This window comes from Zophobas morio, unplaced genomic scaffold (assembly GCF_036711695.1).
Source record: "Zophobas morio isolate AGI-343-1 ecotype UQ-CSIRO unplaced genomic scaffold, CSIRO_AGI_Zmor_V1 ptg000004l, whole genome shotgun sequence".
Taxonomy (NCBI): Eukaryota; Metazoa; Arthropoda; class Insecta; order Coleoptera; family Tenebrionidae; genus Zophobas; species Zophobas morio.
The window spans coordinates 18627193-18643736 of NW_026972109.1; the positions used below are offsets into that span (position 1 = coordinate 18627193).

Here is a 16544-nt window from a genome sequence, read left to right on the forward strand (position 1 = left end):
TTAATAAAATTTGTATTTGGTAATAACTCACAATAAGAACGAATTAAATTTGACACAGTCGTTTTTATCTTCGATTTTGTTTATGTTGTTGCTCTTGTTTTGTTGAAGAAGAAGACCGCTTACTTTACAGGATACATTAGAATAATGAAATGAGACTAATAGATTTCGTTTGATAAAATTTTCATCGTCCGAGTGCAGTCTTTACGGAAAATTTCAGCCGTCACAACCTGAAATTCTTTAATCGATTAGTGGGTGATTAAGAGGTAATTCACCTTTCCTCGTTTACTACTCACTCTGTGCATTATGTATAATCATAGCTGTTTATTGTAATTTTGTTTAAACCTCGAATACGGAAGTTTGATTTATTGTGTGTTTAACTCTGTAAAGATTATATTTGTGTAGCTTCTAAATTAAACGGTATTTGATTTATGGTGCTGTGTTTTTCTAACAACGTTGCATTATCTTGAAAGTGAAAGAAAATATGCGCGCAAGGTATGGACAATAAAACGGAAAAGTTAAAATTTTCTCATGCTTTGATAAAATGTGGTGGATTTGGTAAATTTAGAATGTGAACCTGTCTTTGACGCTTTGTTTTTGCCGTGTAACAAGAAACATCCAAGCAATTTCCGGTGTTCTCACTAAATCAGATATGAAAAGTGATACTGAGAATCCGCCTCTCCGTGACACAAACATTTCAGCATAACAATGATTAAAAAAGAAAATAATACAAATTTACTTTACCTATTTAAATAGCCGACACAATAGACTATTAGTATGTAAATCACCAGACGCGAACTATCACTGTCAACAAAACTCGTGGCAGATTTTAATGCATAGTCGTCCTAAATAATTTGAACAGTTTCACTTCACAACTGATATAATAATATTACTTTAATAATAATAACATTTTATTGTATTCACTTCATTGTTTTAATTTTTTGCAAAAGGAACACTCGTAACAGAAAACAGTATAATTACAAAACAAATTGCTTTTAATTTTTTTGTGTGGAACAATGTTCATAATGTTCATCGCAGATGTAGAAAGCGTTTGAAAGTAGACATTTTTAAAAGCATTTTATATGTCATAAAATTATTTTGTTTTGTTTGTCGGGAAGATGTTGTAGAACTCTACAATAGTAAAACATACTCAGCATGTGTTGTTTGTGTTAAGAGACTCAGTTCTTACAGATTGTTAATTCCTGTAGTGAACATAATTTGATTATAGAACCATATACTTAGTGTGTACGGAACGAAAGATGTAATTGACCAAAATTAGTGAAATTTTGGTGAGATTCTAAGATTGATTTAGGGATAACAGAACAATTATTAAAATGTATTTGTTCATCCCCTCTACAAAGTTCATGACGTCATTGCAAAATAGCTCATTATGTATACCCTTAGTTGTTAAAAGTAGTAAGGAAATGAAAAAGAATTCATTTCTTATTCATCTGAACAACTTTCCAAGCTTTCATACACGAGGAACAAGTGGGTGCCCGAACGTTGTTTGGAAATCTTTTTTTACTTTACCAATATAGCTAGTGGCAAAATAACAGCCAGCTAATGCGGTATTTGCCCCCCGGGCACCATCTTCGATTCGAGCCATCATTGTGTTATATTGTTCAAAAAATGTATGCAAAATCATGAAAAGCAAAAAAAGTAGGCGTAGACTGGCGACCGGGACCGTGAGTTTAGCTCCGTAACCGTAGAATACAGCTCAATCATCCTCCCGCGTCCTGCCTCTCCGGCCCCCATCGAAACCCCCGTTTCGGTTCCATCAAAACCCACCTGCTCCGAAGCTCCTCCGGGTGACTTCTTTACGTTTCGGAATCCGCATCGGCAACGGCAACTTCTTGGAAACATTCATAAGCAATTTTCGAGTTTGTGTCTGTAAAATTGCCAGCTGTGCTGAATCCGGCGAATTAATGATAGGTTTGCGAATGTGGAAAGAATTAGCAGGAGTTGTGTTGTGTTGTTGCAGGTGAGCGGGCAACCCCCTTGAAGAGATGAGCGGGTCATGCGCGCCGGCCTGTGCACGGTAAGCGCCCCTCTGGCCGCGTGCAGCCCGGCAGCAGCGCTACCCCCTTCGGCCCGTTTCCTGGCGCTACATCTGCTGCACCAACAGACGCTCTACTTCATCGTTCAAGCGAAATCCAGAGTCAGGGAGCTTTACCAGCAGACATGCCTGCACTTCGCCCAGCAGGGAATGCTCGACACCGACCTCTTCGGCTTGGCGCTCATCTGCGGTGAGTTGGGGGACGAGAAAGAATTAAGGGAGATTATTCACAAAAGACTTTGAAGGAATAGTTTTTTAAATATTGCAGATGTTGTATGCATTCTATGAAAACAAAGTGATTAAGCACTGATGGAAACTTCAAAATAATCGTCATTGACACTATAGCACATTGCATGCGACATGAAAACGTGCATTTTGGGTAGCAATTTGTTGTTTTTTTTTTTATTTCATAAAGAGGTTGGTCTTGAGTGTAAGTAAAACTGGGCGTGGTGACATACGGTCATCTTCATCGGGGTGCGAAAATTTTTTTGATCTTGAGTTAGAAAATAAATTGTAAACTACAAGATATAATCATCTATAACTTTGATTTATAGTTTTTTGGCATAAGAGTGATAACAAAAAAAGTTCTAGGTGGAACATTTGAAAAATTATGGACCGAAAAATTTCAGTGTGGTATTTTCAGTCTAAGAGAAACTTCTGTTGCAAACCGATTTGAAAGGGTGAGATTAAGAAAAAACGGTAAACCAGCGAATTATTTAATGAAAAATCAGCTAGTTAACGGGACAAGTGGAAGATTTATGGAGAATGGAAATAGGAATAGAAGTAAGACGGCGAATGGGTGAATTATAGTTAACTGCGTAAGAGTGTACAAAGCACACACATTAAAAAATGGTCGAGTGTTATTTCGACAGAATTTCCCTCGACCCTGAAGTACAGTAGAATAAATCCAGATTTTTCGAAAAATTATGAGTCAGTTTATTTTATTTATTAAATCAGGAACGGCTCACTCCATTTTACTGAAAATTTGGGAATGCAATACTGTTATTATTAATATTACAGTGCACCTATCGAAATTGATACAAGTGTCCTTGGAAAAATGTTGATGACGTCATCACAAAAGTTAGGAAAGAAGAAATTCCTTTGAAACATACGCATAGCACGCTTCTTTACATTTACTTTGACATCACATACATATCTTTATTTGAAGTTATAGGAGGTACCCGCCACTGATTCCATCTCATTATGTTATGAAAGCACACTTGTTTATATTTGGTCTAAACTGTCCCGTTGTCAACCAAAGATAGGAAACGGATTCACAATTGGTCTAGAAATATGAATCTATGGATAAAGTAAGCTTGTAATAATGAGTTTCCCCATTTGAAAATGTTCCGATTAACATTATTTCAGCAAAGTATGTTATTTCGACACCTGTCGTGTAATGCTAATAAGAAAACATTGGAATATATCGTACTTGAGATTTAATCAATAAAAAAAATATAATGGATAATGGCAGCCAGTAACTGTGGAAAAAACTCCGTGCCGGATTCGAACGAACGCGATATTCGCATTCGAAGGGGAATAACTGCTCTATATGCCAAGAAATAACCTTGTACGAACTCCGGATATACTAGTACGATTTCAATTTTTGGGGGAAAATTTGGATGCCTTGGCGAAAATCTGAAGTACAGAAATATGTTCTTTTAAAAAATTAAAAAAAAAAAAAAAACTTGAGGGGATGTCATCACATTGGTGGTGGGGATGATTAGAAAACTTTCGGTTAGCATTTTGCGATGGTAAAGTTGACCAAAATTTTAGTACATGACATTCCTAATATACATAAAAAAATTGACAACAATCAGTCCAGTAGTGTCGGAGATTACGTATCTAATAAAAGTCAGCACAGACAACTGACAGACAGACAGACAGACAGACAGACAGACAGACGAAAACGGGAGACTACTTTTTTCATACTTTGGGGTCATGAAACGTTGAGAAAAGAAGTGGCTGTTCGTCCGATGGACACCACGATTATTGTACTTCCTTAGCTTACGCTTAAGAACTAACAAATTACAATAAAAAGCCAGGGTTGGGAAAAATGGATTAAAAAAATAAAGATCAATGTTTTTTTGAAATCACGATTTTTTTTTTATTTTGTTTTGGTTCTTTAATGATTTGAAATTAAAACGTTTAAAGCAGCTATGAAAGTCAAAAGTCGGGAGTTTTAATTATGTTTATTCAGTTTTTGAGAGCGTTTTATATATGATTTAGTTATTTTAATTTTTGTTGTCCACGTATTGTAACACGCATTTTAAGCAATGAAGACAATTTATTTTCATTTACATTCCTAGACAGTAATATGCAGGTTATTTATGTGCAAAGCGTGCTCGAAAATTTTTAATTAATGTTTTGTAATACCAAAAAAAGAGTGTAGCTTAGTAGACAAAACTTTTCTCCCCGTTGAAGTACAGTCCAATAAATACAGCTTTTTCGACAAGTTATAAAATTTTGTTTTGCGAATTTTATGTTTTTGTTAAATTTAGGATTGTTATTTTATTAAATTTAAATATCATTTACTGTGCAAAATTTTTAAGTGACGTCTTCAACTTGTTGGTGGGGATGATCGGACAAATTAATTTTAGTTAGCGATTGATAACAATCATTTTAATGGTTTTGGAATTATCTGTCGAATAAAATCGACACAAACGAGAGACGATAGATAGACAAACGGAAGACCTATTTTTTCATACTCTGGGAGTCATGAAATGTCGGGAAAACAAAAATTTAAAAAACAGGAATGCTTTAAATTAATAATTTCATTTATTTATTTTTTGCCGAAAGAAGTGTTTAGTTGCACTCGATATTTGTTTCACGGTTAGATGTTCCAGAAATTTTGAAACATTAATTTTTCTTTCACTATGTTTGATTTATTTAAAAATGTTATATTGTGGATATTAACGTCAAAAATTTACTGAGGAGTTTAGGGTTTGAAATGGGACGTTGTATAAAACAAATCTGTTTGATTTTATGGAAAGAAAATCAAATTTTTTCACAAGATGAACATAATTTCGAAATTTCCTTTAATATTTCACTTTTCGTTTTTAATTCCTTAGGTTCTTTCGAACGTCGGATTTAGGATATCCATGTCCCAGTTATAGAATTTTTCCATCTTTTTCGGTCTCTTGATACAATTTTCGTTTCTTCCATTGTTTTCCTTTTCGATCTTCCTGATTCCTGTATTTCTTGTATCCAGGTCTTCCTGGATCTTCCACTTCTTCTTTTTCTCATTGTTCCCATCTCGTGTACTCTATTTGTTAATTTTCCTAGCTACATTTCTATTATATGCCTATACACCACATTCTACGTGTCTCCATATCTTCTCAATTTTCTTCGTTACAGGTTCTTGCTGTACTATTTCCTTTATTCGTTCGTTTGGTTTTCTATCCCATTTCGTTTTCCCTGCTGTTCGTCTTAAGTAAGTATTCATTTTCATGGTATTAATTTAACTTTCAGGTTTCTTTGTTATTTTTGTGTTTCCCCTTTACGATTAACGTCTCTCTTGTTTTTCGTTTATTATCATTACTCTACTTTTAATTGTATTTACCTTCATGCTTATTTTATTTATTTATTATTTTGTCGATCATTACTGTAAACAATAATGCACTTAAACCATTCCCGTTTTAATTATCTATCCATTCGGAATTCTTGTGATCTTTCCCAGCAGAAAACTTTCCCATACTGTTTGATATTTACTTCTGGTTTTAAGATTTCACATTTTAGAATTTTTAGATTTCTTTTATTCGAAAATTTTATTGTAAAAGTTTTAAGTGTTTTCGTTACACAATTTTCATCGACACTGCGTTTTCCGAGTACAGTGTTCTAAAGCACACGATTCGTCAAGTTTACTTCTCTTGGTAATGCTGTAACGCTGATAAATCAAAAAACAAAGTAAATAGTAATTGTTTATGACGAAATACCCCAAAAAAAGAAAATCAGCAGGGCTTCGCTGGCCCCCGAACAAAATTTAAAAAAATAATAAAAGTATAGATTTTGGGAAATTTTATTTGTGATAACCGCTATACACAAAAATCTATAATAATAGGTACCAGGGCATTTTTTTGATTTCGAGATAACATATATCCACTCATGAACAAAAATATGGAATATTTAAATTCAAAATATTCGATATTTTTGTCCATGAATATATAAAACTTGACAACAATCGTAGTTTCGGACACAAACGATAGGCAGATGGAAACGCGCGACCAAATTTTTCGTGCTCTAGGAATAATGAATAGTCGAGCAAACCTGGCAGTGGCCATTCGTCGCTAAGAAATATTTTTTATGAGATTGAAAATGCAAGGGTTATTTCGTCCAAATTTGCCCATTTTTTAGTTTGTTTAAATAATTGTATTATGTTCTCAAATTTTATATTATTGTTCCTACTAAACCAAATATTTCGAAAACTAACTATTGACGCGTTTCAGCATCTGTTCGGATTAACTATCGAGAGATGACAGCGTAGCTGTTTGAAATACATGAAAAATTCAGGTGTCAGTTGATTAACGACGCGTACATAGAACGCAAACAATAATACGTTGGATTGGATTATTTTGAAGTATTGTAAATTGTAAGCTTTAAATGGGGTAAAATAAGGGTGCAATAAAAACACAAAGAAGCCTTTTTAAGAAAAATTAGAGGAAATGAGGAGTAAAATTTGGTATATATTTTTTTTTAGAAAAATGTTTGTACAAGTGATTACAACCTACACATGGACTTAAAAGTGAATGTTGTCATAACTTGAAGTTGAAGGATAAAAAAAAAGTTGTAAAGTTGTATTAGACAAAACTTCGCTCACCTCTGAAGCACAATCAATATTCTCTGTTGTTAAAGTAAAAAATATTAGACGAAATTGTTAGTAATGAAAAAAATTAAAAAGCAGTAGTTCAGCAATTTGTCAAATGTGACAGATAATATGACAGTGTGTCGCCATCTCGACATCAGCGGCAAAATTACTAAGAAAACCTTTGTAGAACCAACATAACTAAACTACATGGTGACGTGGCCTTAATTTGTTATTAATTTATCATTATAAATCCCACATCCTAACTCAAAAATTGACCATTACTGCAACAACGACAACAATACATTAACTTGGAAAAAATTGCCATTAGCGGAATTACTCATTGACGACAAAATCAGGTGATCCCGAGTTTCTGAGATAACTTCGCGCTGACGTTTCCTCTCTGGCAATTACCCAGCAAAAATAGCTAAATAACCGCTAAATACAATACCAACACTGATGTAAAATCGTAGATGGTTTTGTCGTTAGTCACCATGTAAATTTTGCTCGCCGTAGAAAAACCAATATTTGAACTGTTGAGCAGAGAGGTTACCGGGCCGATTAACTTTTCTGATGTAACACGGGAAAAAAACCCGTTGCGAATACGCATACTGTCGTTCTCCATTCAACACACAATTTGTTATTATGTTTGTTTATTATATCGTGTCCACGTTATGGTGCCGTTAAAACGCGTAAAGGTCGCATATTCGCTTTTCGGAGCAGAGAATCAGCCAGGACCGGAGTTCGTCGATCCACATGGAGTCGAGGTGTAGCACAAGGATATCGCCTCGACCGTGCCTTTTTTCTTTTTCCATCAGTGATATGAATGAACTACTATAATTATCAATAATAATTATTATTTTCATCCTGTGCCTCAGATTTTGTTCACCAGCCCTTGCTAGGTGAAATGTCAGTAATGTCGTAGCAGTTGAGTTTGATGACAATTTGAGTGGTATTCAAAAATCATTAAAACTGTAGTTGTGGCTGCCGCCCTAATGTCATGTACACGCAATGATCTCTTTTTACCTTAATATTTCTGTCTGAAACACTATACTCTGTTTACTGAACAGATAGAGTTGTAAAACGTGCGATCTTCACGGGATCTTTTAAAACCATATAATATTATTGGTCGAGGGATGTCGGTAGTAGAATTAGTTTAGTGTAGAACGTTTTAAATTTGGTGTCAATATTTTTATGTGTGGTAAAATTGGACCCGAAGCAGGGTCTTGAGGGACACCCGCTCGCGTCGCGGCCCCACAACGCGACCGTTCATTACGTTCATGAGGGCCTCCTCGGCCGAATACGCCCCTGTCGGCGGCGAGGATTCCTCCTCGCATCTCGGCTCCAGTTTCTTGAAGGCAGGCATCTGGTAGCGCGCATCACAGCAGGCCGGGCCAGGTCAATAAAAAATCGAGTCAGCCGTGGGCTAAAAAACGCGACTAAAAAAACAATGCTGAGCCGCGGTTAAAGACAGGTAGCCGAGTGTAGCGGAGGGGGGGAGGGGGATCAGGATCATTTGTATACTCGGGGAATGTGCCCGACCCGGTACAGTCGACGTCAAAACGGCGAGGGCAACTCGAGATGCCTATCTGACGATAATACGGACGCTTTTAAAAACACTTTTTTGGTTTTTAAAAATTAAAGGCGACACGACTAATGGAGACTCTTTGTTAATCTGACAAATTGGCGGCGGGATTTTTGATCGCCGCGGCGGACCTTTTGAATTCGTAACAAATTGGACGGTTGCAGCCGAAGAACGCGCTTTGTCAACACCTTATTAACAATGGCGGGTCTGCCATATTAGCATAAGGGAGAGGTGGGGATTTTCGAAAAAAGAAATCGCGCGTTTGTTTTTCGGAAAAAAGACTGCTTGATCTGAGTGTGTTCGTCTTCGCGGAGTGACACTTTTTGTTGGTTTCTCATGCACTGATGCAAATTTATTGTTTGGACAGGTTTGTCACCGAGTAAACGTCTGCATTTCACTAGTGGCGCCACCTGCTGTTCACAGTCCCGTTCTTAAATAAACATTGTTGGAATCGGTTGATTTACCAATCTGGCGCTTTTTTATTTTACTGGTTCGCATCTTTGACTTAAGTATTGAACGTAATCTTACTTTTCCGTATATGATGACCATTACTGCTAAACAAATCAAATCATAAATTGCGGAAGATAACGGTACCAGAAAGCGTGCAAATGATCCCTTCACAATGCACTTAGATAATATTTACTGAAATGTACGTACGTACAATAGAGTGTAAACTATGAGTAAAATCGAATATTTTATGACCTGTCAACTGAGTCTCAAGTATAAAAGTGAAAATTCTTGCATCATATTGTCCTAATAGGACAGACACCTCTAACGTTCTGTGTACAAGTCTTCAATCAAAAAGCTTATTAATGTTTTATTCATGAGCATTATGTATAATTTTTATGTAAATTATAATTATGGTTACATGACACCATTGTATTCGTTTATTCTAAATAAGGTGGTGCATATTTTGAAACAGAAGAATCAATCTCCTGTTAAGCTTTTGTATCCGATTAAAATTTGTAAATAGAACTTTCACCAGTTTCAAAATGCATTAGAAAGAATTGAGTGAGTTGAGCAATTAAGCGCGCCATCTAGCGACTTTCAAGACGCAGTTCGTTACGGTGGCGCCTCTACCGGATTGTTAAGAAATTATATATAAACATTTTTGTCTGAAAATAGTAAAATATTTTGTAAATCTGTTACTCATCGCTTAGATATAATACACGAGTTTCGTATACATTGTTATTGTTTTTTTAATAGTTGGCCATTTTTTATCAGTTTTTTACTATGCTTAAGGCCAAGGCCGCCAATTGAATTCGCGGGATACAAGTTTCTCTCATTAATTCTCTGATGTCACACATTTTTCATGAATTAGTTTTTCTAGAGGTTGACGTTCATGGAAATTTTTTCTTTGTGTGGTATTTACTCGAATTGACGTAATTTCATGCTAAAAATACTCAGTAACTTAAGACCTTCTCGAAAGTGCACAGTTTTTATTTTGTATTGTATGCAGTTGAGTACGGTTCGTTATTAGGGTCATTGTGAAATCAGAAGGGTACAAATTAAAGAAATTTGTCTATTTAAATTTGATTGTAATTTTTTTTTTAATTTGAGTGATTGTTGTTGGAACTATAACAACTTTAAAGTGTAATTGCTGGGTCAGTTTTAGAATAATTAATATTTAATGAGAATGTTATTGGTTGAAAATAAATGCCGAGATTTCACCACCGCCTCAAATTTAAGGGTGTTTTGGTAAATACGAGGTGAGTGAAGAAAATATCTATAGTTTTTAGAACGTCCTTCGCTAATTCATCATCAAAATATTGAATTATTCTTCTTTCCTGCTTCAGTAATTTCCTGTAGGTTTCCTTTCTACACTTAATATGGAATGGGTGAAATGATTTCACCGTTTTGTTTCATAAATGCATTTTATTATGTAATTTGTCATTTACATGCATTTACACTAATGACATTAAGTATCAGTATTCCGACCACGTAATTACTGTTGTGTTTCCACAGCTACGCTGTCACCTTTTCGGACTAAACTACTCCACTAAAAATCACTGTTCTTGTAGAAGCCTTTTTTAACCTAAAGTGTTGGACTTGACGTTTAAATTGGACAAGCAAGTTGCCTGTGTATGTGTCACAAATTTAGATAAAAAATCTTCGAAATAAAGAAGTTATTGCTGATGTTTCACATCACAGGTAGAATTAGCTCCCAAAATTATTCCCGTTATCGACAATACCGCAATACTAACAACTAATTTTGTCTAAGCCAGATTTTTGTTAACTTGTAGTCAATATGTTTCGAGTGTAATTGCTATGACAACAAACATGAAAATATTCAACTCGTTAACAAGATGTGAAATTGAGTTAATTGGTTGTTTCGATTTTCAATTGCATTTTTTCTTGTGGATTTGAACGGAGCAACATAAGTTTTAATCAAACATGTCGGAAATTATGTACCTAGTTTGAAGTGTCACATCCCTAATTGGTTGAATATCACCATGACGTCACGTAAAATCTTGGGCTACTTGATATTTATAAAACTAATTATAAAGAGGCAAAGAAAAGCGTTTTAAATGTGTGTTACGTAATCGAGTCAAAATTTTAGCATGTCTTGTTTCTACAACTGAATAGTATTTTATCCCAGTTCAATTACCATATTATCAGCGTTTGTATCACGTCGTAAATATTGTGGGACTTCCGATAAGAAAGTTCATTGTAGTCATAACGTTAATTTATGAATTTTTTTGGCAAAATATTTTTAAAATAATTACTCTAACGGTGTGTCCGGAATAAATTTCGTTGTGTAAATCCCGTCGTTTGATAACCGAAACTTCACTTCGATTTAATTAAGCTGGGTCCATATAAGACATTAATGTTCCATTTATCTCCGGGAGTTAAAACGAGTTCGTAGAAAAGTCGAAATTATTATAATTTTTCGTAATTTAAATTTCTGATGTGTTATTATTAATAAATTATTGTTGTCGGGCCGTAATTACGTCCGTGTGTTAGGAATTTGTTGAACTTATCCAACATTCTTTTTTAATAAGGCGAGTCCCGTAAAGGAATTTCATAAAAATCGAGTCAATTATTTACACATACCTAATTCGAGATGCTTGTCATTTTGATATGTTTAGTGGTGTTTTGACAATGTAATATCTATTAATGTGCGTCTGCCACTTAATTTGTATCACATCATGGCCGCTGTCACGTCCGTAACAGCTTTAATTTATTTGTTTAATAACATAGCAGTAGGTTACATACCTGAACTTTCCTCGTACTTTTTTCAAAGATTGATGATGACATTGCATCGTCGGATGATTTATGTAAATGAAGGTGCGGCCACAAAGTATGACAAACAAAAAACTCGCACATTCTTGTTTTCATGTCGATATTTCGAAACCGATTCGCAATAAATTCAAATATTTGTGTTTAAATTGGCATTCTTCGGGAGTGCGTGGGCTTCGCGCTCTTCGCGGTACCGTTGTCCTTCGAGCCGGATAATTCTCTTTTTTGTTAATTTGTCCATCTTTAATCGGGGCTGATTGGTGTGGTAGATGGTATCGGGAGTGATGTTGCAATAGCTAGGATATGCTGGGTGTTCTTCGCCTTGGGCAGCGGCCCGGTGGGGCGAGCAGTGACGAGGAGGCCGTTCGGAATGCGGTCCGGCGCTGCCACATTCCTGCCAACCTCTCTGACAGTACACTCGGAGAGATAAAACTCAAACTCCGCAACTACAACTCTTTCATGGTCCTGCCTCACTTGATTCAAGGAAGCCTGCTAGACCATGGCCGAACCCAAACAACCAACCGCCGATGAATTGATGATGGGACACAAGCCGGCCCGAATGCCATCAATTAATTTAGGCGGTTCTAGTTGATGGCTTGATGGTACCGATTTGCTCGGCTTCGTGAGCTGGTACCGGCCGGATTTTTTTGCGACTAAAGCCGACCGGAATATGCGAACGTACGGCCACTTTTTCCGATGGATTTGGGTTTTAAAATACACTCGACCACTTCGAATTTTTCTGGTTAGTTTAGTTTCGATGCTACTTTTTGTGGGTGTAGACGAAAAATAGGTGAAGTGTAACAACTATAAAACTTGAGGGTAAAATTATCTTCGCTTTTTTACTCAAAGAATGTTCCTAATAGTAATAATAATTATACGTTCGAATATTTTTGTCAATGAATTGTAACCTCAAAATACGTTTACCGGAAATATTTGTTTCTTTTTTTTTTTGTTTTAATAAAAAAAATCTACTGTAGAATTCTTCGTAACTGGATTGGAAATCGATGTGGATATAACATGGTATACTCAGATCGTTATTTTGTTATGTACTAAATATTTATGACGTTATGAATTATGATGAATGAATGGTCAGCGTTTTAGAGGTATACTTAATATATGTAGGTACATCTAAAATTTCACAATAGTCGCGGGAATTATCTATTTAATAAAATCACCAACACACACGCGGAAACCGGAGGCATATTTTTTCGTATTTTAGGAGTTATGAACCGGCAAAGATGAAATTATGTAATCATTTGCCAAATGGTCTCTATTGTAATACCTATTATCTTGCCTAGCTTACACACGAGATGTAAAAACACAGAACTTCTTTTAAAAGTTGATTTTAGAAAGAAGAAGATTTCGGAAGTTAAGTATGGATCGATTTTTTATACTTACATACTTATTAAATATGAAAAACAGCACTTTTTGAGAACACAGAGGACAGAAAAAAACGGTAGATCCACTTTTTCATTTCCAGAAGTTATGAAATATCGAAGAAAGATGAAATTGACTATTCGTCAGTTGACCCTATTATAATATTTCCCTAGATTACGCTTGGGAAGTAAAAGTGGAATAAATTAAGACTTTATGGAATTTTATTCATTTTGTAAAATGGAAATTACATGACATTTGTTAAAATATGTATTGTGTAATAAACCTCCGGAGGCTATCGTTTGTGACTGCATTCGTTGTCATCGAATTTCAGTATTTGCAACGTTTCTAGTTCTAGATTTACCTACTTGAAGGTTTAATGGTTATGAAGAATTTTTTAATACTCCTTTCTCGCGGTGAGTTGCTACATTTTCACTCCACACTCTCTTTAAAGGGGTGTAGTATCACTCTTCCATAGTAGAAATGATCGATGTATTTCTATTCTTACCAATTTGGAAATTTTAAGTAACAAGCATATGTGACTAAGTTATTAGCTTAGTAAAAGGTCTTATTTTATGCATTTGACTCTCAGAGCCAATAAGGATTGGAGATTTAAAATAGTATTTTAATTAAAATCTTGTGTCTACCTTCGCTTTTTGAAATAATATTGGATGTAGATCTGTTTGAGTGAAATTTACGTCAAGTTTACCATTTCACTCAGACAAGGGAGGGATATACTGGAACTGGATGATTTTAGGTTATAAACATTGAATCTATATCGCAAAAAAAAATTCTTTACAAAATAGCGAAACATAATTATGTTTATTACTGTGTGTTTCTTTTATAACACACAGGTGTATTTTTTGCAGTGCAATGCAAGTTTTAAATATTTAGGAATGCTCCGCTGAAATTTTCAAAGTACGTTCCTGGCAGGGATTCTACCTACTACTAGTACAGTGTCATTTTTTTAAGAAGTTATAGTTGCGCAAAAATGTTGTCCTTTTATAACTATGACTTCATAAGCATTTTACAGAGGATCCCTTATGAAATTCATTTAATACAAACACTGGCAGACCATTGGTTGGGCACGTGTTGTATTGAAACAATTTTTGTTACGTCCAGCTAGACAGACAGATTTATTGCAGCCCACTTCGACAAAGCCGTAAAAAGACCCCAAATTGAGTAGCAATGAAGCCATAATTGCACCAGATCTTCCGTCGTATTTTACAGTGTTGTCATTATCTTCACAGGGCAATGAAATTCTAGTATAGTCTTTGACATTTCTATTGAAACACAGTGACTAAAAAACAGTTTTCTGCTATTTAAATTCTGTGAATATCTCTAGACGTTGCAGCTATTTAGAACGCTAATAACATATAATTCAGACCACTGCTGATTTAGTTTTTCTGACTCCTGCTACTGCGCTTTGTAACTACCAGCAATTAATGCAGATTTCTACACAGTCTTTAATGGTAAGTATATATTTGAACTTCAGACAGCTAAGGAAACAAAGTTGTGCTATATATTAACTTTAAAATATGCATATGTCATCTTAAATTACCATGTGTTATAAATACAAAATAAATTTGATTTTCTGAGAATTCCTGCAATCTGACATGTAAAGATCAAATTCGTAAAAAAAGAAATTCTTGTTTACTGATGGAGGTTTGATAACAGTGTTCAAGGAATCAAAAAAGGTTAGATGATTATAGTCATTATGGGTCCCAGAAGGGGTGCCAAAACAGGTAACCGAACCAAGATTCTTAGAAAATCGATTCCATTAGAAGATCTTCGTGTTAATTGACGCCAAAAATTTTTATTGTTATTATAAAAAGACGAAAGGGAATAACGGCCTTCTGAGAATTTTTTTTCTACTGCTTTCGTAGTATTACAATCTACCATGTGCTCTGAAGGAATTGTTATCTTATGTATCTCTGTACCTGTGACTGGATGATGTAGCAAAAATGCTGCTTAAAATTATACCCACTAGAATCATCAAATTTTGCTTGTAAAAGTGCAAAGACAACTTGAGTTTTTTAAGTAAAGCAGATTTGGTTTTTTAAGTTGTGATTCGGTTTTTTGGATTAATCTTTATAACTTTTCTATTTCTGGTACTGCAACTGAATAAATCAAGAGTTGCTACAGTTGTATAATTCGTATACTCTAAAGGTTGGTAAAAATATTTCAATATTTATCTTGCTGGTCTCTCTTTGTATCTTACAATGGACCAGGTGACCGTACACCAGATGCAACCTCCAATTTGGAGCTAACAAAAGAAAAATATGACTACAAAAGTTCTTCTGCTAGTTTGGAAATTGGAATAATGTGTAATATAAATCCTGAAAAGTTGTTGACATCAGAAACTATATTATATGCTCACAATGGGTAATAAGACACATTTGGAATCAAACCATATCTCCAAGTCCTTATCAACATGTCCGATTAGTTTGTTTTCTATAATACATTATAATTTTACTAATAGGGTCGTTTCATATGAAAACACCAAATTTTAATAAAAAAGTGCGGCACATAGTTTTTGATTTTGATGAAAAAAATTGAGGGTGGTCTTTTAGGTAACAAACCGTCATCATTTATTTTTTTGGATGCTTCGCTTCCGATTGGCACCCCTGAATCTGAAGTTGTGCTATTTTGAAAATCTCCTATTATGGGCTCTAAGTTTTCTTTTATAACACATATTGAAATGATTGTAATTTTATTTTTCTGTTTAAAAAGTGTGCTTTCAGTAATAAATATAAGCACCTTGGTGGGCTTCTGAAACTTCGTTATAATTTGCTGATTTTGGTAATTTTCAGCTGGCTTATGTGTTAACGCAGTACCTATGTATCAGAGAGTTGATTTTTTTCAGGTATTTAGTGCTCATGCAATAGAAAATATAACGGAAGTTTTGAATGCCTGGACTATCATTTTCTTCTGAAAAACATTGCCTGAAATATGTAAACTGTCAAAAGTAGCTTACTGTACCCTGAAATCGTTATTTTGAAAAATTTGAAACTTTGAGGAAATGTAGTCCCTACGTTCATCTTTTCTTACCTCGCCTCACTAAGAGATCTAATTTTTCTAAAAGATAGTCTTAGGAGATATTAAAAAAACTTCTATGACACCCCTATATACACACCTAGTTCCTAACAATATATTTAGAATTTGGAAGAATTGTTTACAATAGTACTATTTATTAAAAATAAAGTAATATTTTCAAGACGTATATCAAAATTTGAAAACAATCATGTTATTCCGTGTAGTAGAAGTAAAACAAAACATGTAACTCCAGTCATAATGTTAGATATGTTTATTGTACATAGAGATTTATTTACTGCTTATTTGACACATTTGGTTTCTTGACTTATTTTAACAATGTCGAAGTGGTAGAAGCTTGATTCGTACTTTTAAGTATGATGAGAAGGAGGTACAAAATTACGATAAGTCCTTGTATTTTTGATTGTAATTAAACTCATAAATCTTTCGGATAAATA

The 16544-nt window shown here is 34.6% G+C and overlaps 1 protein-coding gene across 1 annotated transcript in view; it reads left to right on the forward strand.

The window, feature by feature from the left end:
* Positions 1–16544, forward strand: part of LOC135144476 (protein expanded) — a 49441-nt gene that overhangs the window by 24857 nt on the left and 8040 nt on the right. Inside the window, exon 2 of the mRNA XM_064076512.1 lies at positions 1979–2243. Within this exon, the coding sequence (XP_063932582.1) occupies positions 2015–2243 (229 nt within the window). The 5' untranslated portion in view covers positions 1979–2014. The remainder of the gene's footprint in view (positions 1–1978; positions 2244–16544) is intronic.